Source organism: Clarias gariepinus, chromosome 15 (genome assembly GCF_024256425.1).
Source record: "Clarias gariepinus isolate MV-2021 ecotype Netherlands chromosome 15, CGAR_prim_01v2, whole genome shotgun sequence".
NCBI classification, from domain to species: Eukaryota; Metazoa; Chordata; class Actinopteri; order Siluriformes; family Clariidae; genus Clarias; species Clarias gariepinus.
The window spans coordinates 27656403-27667439 of record NC_071114.1 but is presented as its reverse complement, the minus strand read 5'-3'; the positions used below and the strand labels follow the sequence as shown (position 1 = coordinate 27667439).

General features: G+C 36.1%; 1 protein-coding gene across 1 annotated transcript; it reads right to left on the bottom strand.

Annotated features, from left to right (window-relative positions):
* Positions 1-990: 990 nt before the first annotated feature.
* Positions 991-2348, bottom strand: foxg1b (forkhead box G1b). The gene has a single exon (XM_053513743.1). The coding sequence runs from the start codon at positions 2230-2232 to the stop codon at positions 1216-1218; it is 1017 nt and encodes a 338-aa protein (XP_053369718.1). The 5' UTR covers positions 2233-2348; the 3' UTR covers positions 991-1215.
* Positions 2349-11037: the final 8689 nt, after the last annotated feature.

The following is an 11037-nucleotide window of genomic DNA, read 5'->3' as shown; positions in this document are numbered from 1 at the left end:
CCCCTTAACGAAGGTTAGGATGAATTTAAGCATTTTATGTGGACGTCAAGAAAGACAACAACTAAGGAAATAGTACAATACTTTATTTCTTAACTCTGAACCACGTCCAGTCTGTATAGCTTATGTACAGGGAAAATAATAATCAACAAATCCAAAGAAATTCACACTGAATTGTGAGTAGTAAATAAAGTTTTACAAAAACAACAACAACAACAACAACAACAACAAAAAAAAAAAACAGGTTTAAACGGAAATAAAGAGCAAATAATTATGTAATAGGATCACGACGGTACAAAAAGCCGCACATCAAGAAGGGTCAAAATTAAAACATTTTAAGTGTAGCCTGTTGGGTGGTAATTTTTTTCTTAAAAACTCCTATACATTATGCAATTTTTACATTTTAATTTTATTAAATTATAGATCTAGAATAGTTAAATCTACAAAAACGCAATAATATTTTGTGCAAAAAAACAGACCTATTACTGCCCTGATACAAGTGATCAACCGATCTCAACCTTTAGCTGCTCACTAGATACATCAAAGTTTAATCAGCAACTAGCTAGCTTTTTTACACATTATTTAAATTTAGTATCATGGTAAGGACGCACGAAAACCTGAGTTTTCCTTTAGCTTGTGTGTAGCTGCAAACCTTGACTGACCGCGTTAAAGCTCATTCACAGTGTTAAACACAACCACAAAATACCCCATAATAATAACAATAATAATAATAGTGAACTGTTTAAGACCTATTATATAGGTTTTTTTATTTTCAATAAATATGCTTTAAAAAAAAACATGAATAAGTGACTTACAAAGAAATTTAAATAATGATAATAATTATTTAAAAAGTGTGTCGCCTTTGGCATGATCTCGTACTACTGTTACTGTTGCATTATTAATATAGATATTTAAATATAAAAACATCAACAACTTGACTTAAACAAAAACTTGATCACTGTGTAAAAAAAGGAAAATTTGCCCATTGAAGGTTTTACGTCACTCGGTTCTGATGCGCTGCAAAAAAAATCCGGTGTTTAATTAAATTTGGAGTTTTATAAATGTTCGTATACACATTTAAAGCAACTGCTTCAGTGATGAATGGAATAGTAGCGCTGAGATGCAACTCACAGCGTTGTTTAGCTCCAGTTGTACTACAGTCGTTAATTCAACAGTCGGCATTTTGTGTGTGTTGTGTGTTAAACCTGAAAAAGTCGCTCAGCTCAAGAAAGAATGCGATGCCAGTCTTTTATGTTGTGACAAAACTCCCGAGAAGCCACTTGAGGAGAAAGATGGTAAAGTGGTCCTAGAATCCGCGAGCAGCGGCGGTGGAGAGCCCGAGATACCGTAAGCAGCATGGCCGGTTTGGAGCGCCTGTGGCTGCGCCCCCGCAACAAAGTAGCCGTTGTGCGCTGAGAGCAATCCCGTCGGCGCTGAGTTCGAGCCGTATCCGCCCGACGTAGAGGGTCCGAGCACAGGGCGTGCGATGTCTCCGGTGGTGATGGGCTCCAGGCTGGGGAGCAGGGACCCGTAGGCGTGTCCTTGGTTGAGAAACCCGTGCGCGGGTCCGTTAAAGTGCGCCCGAGGTATGGGGAGAAACGGAGAAAGCTGCCAGCAAAGCGGGTTGCTTGCGCGCTCGCCGAGTCCGAGTCCGAGCGGGGCGAAACGCAGGCCTCGTTTCATCACCAACTTACCCCGTGATGTCGCGGACCTCCTGCGGAGTTTTCCCGTAGTTCCACCGATGAAGACGTCATCGCTGGACGGATCCAACATCCAGTAGTTACCCTTTCCCGGGTCGTCATAATGGCGCGGCACTTTCACGAAGCACTTATTCAGGCTGAGGTTGTGTCGGATGGAGTTCTGCCAGCCTTGCTTGTGCTCCCGGTAGTACGGGAAGTTCTTCATGATGAACTCGTAAATGCCGTTGAGGGTGAGCCGCTTCTCAGGACTTTGGCGAATGGCCATCATGATGAGCGCGTTGTAGCTGAACGGTGGTTTGTCGTGCTTGCTGCTTTTTCGCCCTACTTCCGAACCAGGTCCTGATTCATCCTCAACTCGCTGCTGCGTGGGAGTGGAGTCCATTTCCGTCGGTTCCGAGGAGTTTTCCGGATCTGGAGTCGCGCTTTTTTCCGCGCCCCCTGTGCCCTGCCTGTCAAACTTGGACGGCAGCAGGAGGCTCTTGATGCTAAACGAACTCGACCTCTGCACCATGGTCGGCTCCTTGTGATCTCCCATGGCCAGGGCAGTATATAAAAGCAAAAAAAAGCTCCGTTTCACCCCTGTTTTAAAGAGGAAAAGTTTAGTCACGCGCGTAAATATGTGGGTTTTGTATTCTTCCAGGACGGAGGACGTTGTGCTGGGACATTGGGAATAAAAAAGCCTAGCAGAATCCGTGTGAACAGCTTCATTGTGGAAGGGGAGGAGCTCGAATCCTGCCGAAAATTTGCACTCAATCCGCCCTTCTTTTTGTTTGTTTGTTTTAATTTTTTTTACAGTGTCTGCTCGGGATGGAACGCAAACGAGAACTGCATCAAACTCTCGAATAGAGTGCGATACTCAAAGCAGAGTGTTCTATGGGTCTGACGTAGAACAACGACGAGATGAAGATCAGGACACAAAATTACTAATATTTATTTAGATCCATGCATAAACACAAAATGTGTGCGCAAGGAGGAGCTTCGTAACGTTCTTAACGATGTATAATCCTAAAATTGTCTCTTTGTAACGAGAAGTGATAGAGTAATTTAACACTGTGGAGTCACATTCACCTTCTCCTCTCATACACAAATATAAATATTTCAGCTAAGTTTATAATTTTTAAGTCTATTTGCCTTGGAGTCTGCTTTTTTTTAACACCATCTATAAACACCATTCACAAACACCTAAAAATAAGGTATCTATTAGGAAAATAAACGTGATCATAAGTAACACATGAATTTGCACATCACCATGAAGCTGCCCATGTGAACTTCAATAAGTTGCCAACTTTATGTGAACAACATGGGAGAAAATCAAATCCAAAGAAAGGAAAACCACGAGTCCTACATGTAAAAAGATTTTATATATATATATATATATATATATATATATATATATATATATATATATATATATATATATATATATATATGTGTATGAAAATAAACCACACAAACGTGGAAATAAATGAATTTCATCTTTAAAAAAATCATATTTGACAATAAAATAATGCGACCATAATTAAATGATTTATATACAAAAGAATTAAGTATAAATAAAAACAATTAAAAAAACTAAAATATGGACATAACCAAATCATAAGAGTGAATGAATTGTGCAAAAAATTGTAAGTACATGTAAAAACAAACAAATTTTGAAAATAAACAAATTACATTTAAATAAATGGAGAAAAAATCAGGTGAAAATGAAATACATGAAAAGAAATTACCACGTCGGGAAAATTATATGTAAATAACTCACAAATAACTCACATGATTATAAATTACTTGTGTGGAAAGAAATTAATTAAAGTTTTTGTCTAAATATAAACAATAAATGTAGAAAATGCATTTAAAAATAAATTATATTTTTTTGTAAAGCCTGAAGTAAATAAATGTATAACCTCTGGAGAAAAAAATCACATGTGAAAATTAATAACACATGCACATGAATGTGAAGCATTTGTGAAACATGCTGTGTCTAAAAACTTGGTATCAAAAACTTCACCATGGTATCAGGGTTACCATCTGGCATGTCTGATACATGTGATTTGTCTATCCACGCAGCATCTCTGTGATCTGTCCACAACAATGCAACTGTTTTTGCTCCCCAAGGATGATCCAAGGGGTGCAACTACAAAAAGTGGCTGTTTCAGATTGCACACACAGGGCTTGGCAGCACTGCCAGGCCCCTACCTGGAAATCAGCTGGAGACTCAGGAGACAGGAGAAACAGGAGACTTTCTGCCCTGCAGTGTGAGAAGTTTAAAACAGTACTGAAATTGAACACCTCTACTTTAAACAGTAGATACATGTACTGTACACTAGGTGCTTAGTGTGGCTTCCTGTGTAGGATGCCACCAGTGGCTGATGTTTGAATATGCGCAGTCTTTATTTAAGTCCCAAGTTTCTAAAGCAAATGACAATGACATATTCACCAATTTTAGATGAATTTAAGCTTGTAATTTACTCACTTATTTATTCATTGAGTTGTAATGGACTGTTCTTATCTAGCCATATACAGGCTAGATGAAAACAGTCCATTACAAGGAACCATGCTCACATGTATTTACCTAGAGAGGTTATTTAAGGTTGCCGATCCACCTACTGTAACGGTTGGGTTTTAAGTGGGAATAGGAAACCAGAGAACTTGGCAGAAATCCACAAGAAAAAAACAAAGAAAAAACAATTGACCATACAGTAACTGCTACTAAAACAGCTCTGTCTGTTGAGGCATGGACCCCAGAAGACTGCTGAAGGTGTGCAGAGGTATCTGGCACTATCACACAGATGCTCGATTAGACTGAGGTCTGGAGAATGAGGAAGTAGAACTAATCCTGAGGTTGTTCTTTTTTTCCTATAATGGTAACATACAGTATATTACAGTTATCAATGGCTACAGTTTAAAAGTGCAATTGCCCCCCCCCCCCCCATTTAGAGCTACATTTAATAATGTTGTGAAATAACTGCGAGTTTCTCCTATCACTTACTGTATGCTTTCCCTCTATTGAAATTAGAGGAAACAACTGCAAGTTTATAGAAAGTGCAAAGATTTGGAGAATTTGGAGGCAAAGTTAACACCTTAAACTACTTGTCATGCTCTTTAAATAATCCCTGAACACATATCTTTACTTTTTCCCATTTTTCCACATAAGGTTTTGAAACTCTAAGTTTCCTTGCTGCCTAATCTATCCCACCCTTGTCATGGGACACTTGCCATACCAATATAATCATATAATCAATCTTATTCACATCATCTGTCAGTGGTTTTAATGTTATGGCTGAGCATATATAAAGGCAATGGATGGTGAATATGTGCGATAGCTATTGAGACAATACCAACCTGAACATTAATGATTTAGTTATTATTTAATATGATCGGTATACAAGCACAGTACGGTAATGTTTCACAGTAAAATATCTGTACGGGTCAGAAGTTTTAAAGAAGGCCATGTGTCTGTTAATCAAGATATTAGTTGAGGTGGCTCAAAGCCCACTGCAGTCGCTTTCCACATGTTTGGGCTATTAAAGGAGTTCCTGGGAGGCCAGCTTTTCAGACTTAACACAGGCAGTCCGATTATGGCTCAGGCATGAGAAACATTTCTGTCTATCATAAGTCTCATATATACTGTGTTCTGTTATTCTTATCAAATGGCCAGCTTTGACTAGAACACCCCTCAGACATTGTACAGTACCTACATACAACAATGCCAAGATTATCCATGAATAACATACAATGTATATGCAGATAATATAGATCTAGAAAGATAACCTGGGATATATAATGCAAAACTTTTAACTACAGTTTATGAAGATAATACAAAATATACAGTATATAAAAGAATTGCAGGGTAAGTGCAGGCATGTGATGGCCATGTGTAAGAAACTGGCCCTGAGCCTACTGTTTCTGGAGTTTCCCAAAAGTATTCACAAAAACATCATAATGAAATGGTGGCATGAGCATCACACTGCACGCTCTCACACACACAAACATTTACATTCATCCAAAAGCTTTGTTAGAAACCATACCTCGAAATTTTCAATGCCAGGTCTGCTCTGTGCTTCTGCCAAAAAATTATATGGCAGTTTAAGCCCAAAGGCCAGTTTAATTTACTGCAAACAAAAATGTTCTTTACAGTTAGAACATGCTGCAGATTCTTGTATTAACAATTCTACAAGTGGTGATTGGGTTTTAAAATCATCTCTAAGCTTCTTTTACAGAAGGTTAGGGGCAATTATGTGTACACTGAAAAATTGATTCATGTATCCACATATTTAAATACATTTCCACTCAATTAAAATAGGTAAGTTGGACAAAAATTCCTAAATAAATAAATAACAATAATTACAAACTAATAAAATAAAATTAAACGCATTACAAGCTTAATTTAAAATAGAAGTAAAATCAATATGTAAAAGCTACATATTTCCATGTTATAGATGAACAAAATATGTTTAACATTGTTTTTGAACATTCCATATTTTAGTATTTTTATTTCAAATAACCTTTTAAATACTTTAATATTTGAAGAATCTAAGTAGGTAACATAAGCAATGAATGGTAAGTAATAAATAATAAGTAAGTGAATAGACAAATTATCATTATGAAATGATATAAGGGGTGTTTAAGTCAAACCAGGACTTTTGCTACACTAATGCTCTTATCTCAGCGTTTCAGTAGTGCTTGGATACCATCAAGGTAGAAAGTTTTCTCAGTACACTGGAGCCATGACAGTCAGCTGCTTCACATTCAAAACACTGGACTCCCAAGAACTTCTTTAATTTCCCAAATATGTGAGGTGAGGTCAGGACCATTGTGGCAATTTGCCCACCAGAGTTTCTTTACCATGCAAAAGATGTTCGTGAATTATTGTGTGTACAGTTCCCACAGACAGATGCATCTCTTCCTCAAGTTGGTGACAAGTTATCTGTCAATTTTCAAGGATCAGATGTTCCACTCACTGAATGTTCACATGAACAAGTGCAGTGGGATCTGAGTCGCCCTGACCGGCATCGGCATTCACGGATGTACAGCCTTCTTTAAAACGATTGCACTATTCAAATGTTTTACTGGGGCTAAGAGTCTCATCACCGTACTGTGCTTAAATTGTTCTGTAAATGCTTTTACATCTTCATTCACAAGAAATTTTCCAGTTTGACTGGAACGCTTCTCATAGATGTCATATATCTGGAAAATGCTTTACCATTATAGCCCAACTGTACTATATAAAGCACTCATTTAGAGTCATATTCTGATCCTCGAATGCCTTGTTTAATTACAATGTATATAGAAAACAGTACTTGAGTGGTACTTTTATATGAAAGTAACTAATGATAGAGTGATTTGGTGAATCCCAACGTGAAGTGAAGTTTCTCTGAAATTATTTTAAGTTATTATTTTACTATCCTGTTAATATGTATTAATGTGCTTTATTCATATTGTACAATAGCAAATGTCACGTAACGTCCGTGAGACAAAGCAGTTCCTCCTATCAATCATGTTGTGTTAACTGCCATTCGCTTACCAGCCTTTGTTGAAATTACTTCAAAACAAACTTCAAACTTAAACAAACAGCCGAGGCGTAAAGATTTCTAAAGATGTCAGAACACCCACAGCTTTACTTCTTAACTGTTAAAAACGTTCTTGTTACAGAGATATTAAACATATCAGCGTTGTAAAAGAAATATGAAAAAATAATAATCAACATTTTCTGACCAATCAGATTTGAGAATTTCAGTATGGTTGTGGTGTAAACTAAAATAAAACACAAGAAGTTCAAGTCACTGGATATCAGGTTTGCCATCTGCCCTGTCTGGCACACACTGCTACACCTGCCATGGATGATTCATCAGAAGACACAGCCAGTCTTTCCAACCTGACTGTCCTGAGACATACATGTATGGCAACTGAATTCCACATTCGCTTCTTTGAATTGCTTCGACTAGTTTTGGGATAGTATCTGGTTCATTACACACTATATTGTTTTTTTGTTTGTTTGTTTGTTTTTTTACATAATCTTTGATTTTCCCATCTGTCAAAGTGCTGTCTTCACTCGTTCATCAGAAGTAAATCTTTATCCTCGTACACTCAAAAAAATAACTTGTTGAATGAACATAATTAAATTATGGAAAGAATTTCCACCTGATTTAATGGCTTTCTTTCAGCATTAAGCAATTTTGTTGGCCCAACTTAATGTTCTTAGGTTCAGTCAAATTTATTTTATTAGGTTCATTTAACTTATTTACTACAGCTGCGTCCAACATAATTTAATACTGTTAACATAAATGAATAGCGTTGGTACAACACATTTTTCAGTTGTAAATTAAGTTGATTTAACTCAAGTAAATTTAAATTTCAAGCCCTGGACAACAGAATTCTGTGAAGGAAGGAAACATAAGACAAACGGGATAAAACGGAGATTTTTATTTTACACCAGCAGCAACTTACAAATGAGGTCTCAATTTGAAAAGATGTACAAAACATAAAACACCACAAATAAGTATTAATCATAGAAAAACAATTTAACACCAACAGAAAGTTTTGTACTTTATAACTGTCCGTTATGACTTTTAAATATGACGGTTAGAGACGGTTGGTCAGGAAACTCCTGAAGTCAGATGCAGACAGGACACTTTCACTCACAAACTCCTGTGGAAAAATACAGAGATGGTTTCAATTAAAATTGATAATACTTAATTTATCAAATGAACAATATTTATACTTTCTTCCTCTCGCTTCACAACTCATGAGAACAGACCGAAACCAGAACCGAACCGCAGATTAAGCACGCGCATATAACCGTCGGTATTTTAAGTGTGATTAAAAATACAAGAAATAGCTTAAACCAAAATAACGTGACTAAACATCGCTAAACAGCAGGTGACATTTATGTTCAGTATTTCGCTTCTATTTAGAAAGATGAATTAATTCCTGCTTACCTTTTCTACACGCGCGCCAAACGTTTGTCTTCTCAACACGCTGTGTTCTCTTCTCGCGATATCTTCTCGCGATATTTCCGGTTTTACTATTTCCGGTTTTCATAGTGACAAGATCTCTTTGGTTTATCTCAACATGATTAAATCCAATACATGTTAAGTTGTTGAATTTCATGTAAATACAACATAATTTATTCATGTTTATCTTGGAAACATAAAATTAATATGTACAAAACACATATTACATTTTAGTACATGTAACAGGTAGCCATGTTAATTTTTTTGAGTGTAGGCATGCTTTAAGGCGACCAAACAGGTGAAAGTCTGTCGTATCAGTACCGCAAAAAAATACAGATTTTTGCACAGTTTTATCCTTAAATAAATGTGCCTTTAAATGTGATTTAATTTTTTTATATATATATACAATATATATACCTTATATGGTAAGTCTATTTTCTTTGGTTTGCAACATAAAAATGACGACAATTAACAATTTTAAAAGACATCAAAAAAGTAAAAAATGTATTAAAAAGTCTTAAAATTTTACATTTAGGATTGTGTGTTTGTTGAACATCTCATTTCTCACAACGGCCATGCCTTTTTCTTTTCCCTACCTGTCCTACTTTCTCATCTTATCCGTTCATGTTCCTGCTGCTTACTTAAATATGTTGCAAAAAGGTCAATCCAGGCTGACAGCGAGAATGCGAGAAAGACAGAGAAAAACGTTTTTTTTTTTCAGTTTTTTTAAAGATGTCCCAATCATTTATCAATCTGACACTTCATGACAAAACATACTTATCTTAGAAAAGGCAAAACACACAGATGCATGAGATGACATGTTTTCATGAATGTACTCATATATCTTTTCATTCAATCATAACTTTTTTTTCTGCTGAACAGTGAAATAATAAAGGTTTACTGAACAATGTAATGCATACAATGGATGGTCCATATAATTAAATAAAAAATGTCATGTTATTTATCTAAAATTTTTGAAAAAAAAATAGTCGTGGATATGGTGATGAATTTGATTTCAGAATGCAAATTTTTCACAATTTTAAAAACGGAGAATTTTTCACCTTTTGATTTCTCAGTCACATGACATGTTTTTGTCTCTACCTCAAAAATGAAAAAATAAGAAAAATGTGTTGCTTATAGCTGCTATAATATAACTAATGATAAGAATGTAACCTGCCTTGTGCCCCAAGTCCCCTGGAATATGCTCCATAACCCTGAAGAGGATAATTACTATAGAGAAGGTCTTAAAAAACTTGTCAAGTTATATATATAAGCAACATTTGCTGTTGCATTATGTATACAAATATACTTCTGTATATTTGCTAATGTCTGGTTTAAGTGTGTCAATTAAGTCTTGTATTTGTTTTGTGGTGTGTACTGTTCTGATTCTGGCCTCTCTGTGTTTTAGGATTAGCGGATCTTTCATGTTGGGCATTAAAGCCTTAGAGCAAATCAACAATCATGTGTACATTGGTACGTGTGTTTGTGTGAATGTGGGCAGATGTTTGTCCTGCCGACTCACAGGGATCATCTGCACAGCTGTGCGGATCTCAAATCTTGTCATGTTCTCGCAGAATCTCTCGCCTTGCTGGATGAGCCTGAACGAGTCCAGGCTTAAAAGCTGATCAGTGTGGGGAAAGTTAACATGAAGTAAATCCCATCAATCAAAACAAAAAGTAGGAAGAAAAACAATAAAAAAAAAACACAGCCCTAGAGGTTTTAGGAGCTGTTAATGTAACAGAGCAAGTCATATTATTTAGACTTTAGGAAAGGAAATCTTCTGCTCCTGTAGGCCACCTGCTCCAAAGTTCAATAGTGCATGTTCTGAGATGTTTTACTTGTCATCAAAATTGTAAAGTGTTTATTTGAGTTACCAGAACTTTCCCGTTGGCTCAAACAAGTCAGAATATTCTCATCTTACCTTTCTCATCAACTTTCAATCAGGCAAATTCCTCTTGCAAAACTGCTGATCACTTGTTGGTTTTTTAACCATTATAGACAAGTAGTTCATGAAAATGCTAGCAGATCAGAATTTTGTGAAATTCTCGACCTACACCAGGTTGCATCAACAACTGTACTGCGGTCAAAATCACACTGTGAGATCACACTTTCCCCTCTATTGTGAAGTTTTATATAAACATTAGTTGAAGCTTTTTGATTTTATCTGCATGACTTTATGGTATACGTCTGATTGAATGGTTATTTACAAGAATGAACGTGTTTTCGTTATATAGAGCCCATGATGTTTGTGGATATAATGCCTTTATTTGACTTTAAATTGACTTTATATCAATGTCAAAGTGAGTATATTACATAGAGTATATCTATAGATTTTATTCATTGAACACTAACAACTTTAGGTTAAAATGTGTTTTCACATATTTATCATG

Excerpts from the sequence above, each read along its gene's own strand:
- foxg1b (XM_053513743.1), bottom strand. The coding sequence starts at position 2,232 with ATGGGAGATCACAAGGAGCCGACCATGGTGCAGAGGTCGAGTTCGTTT.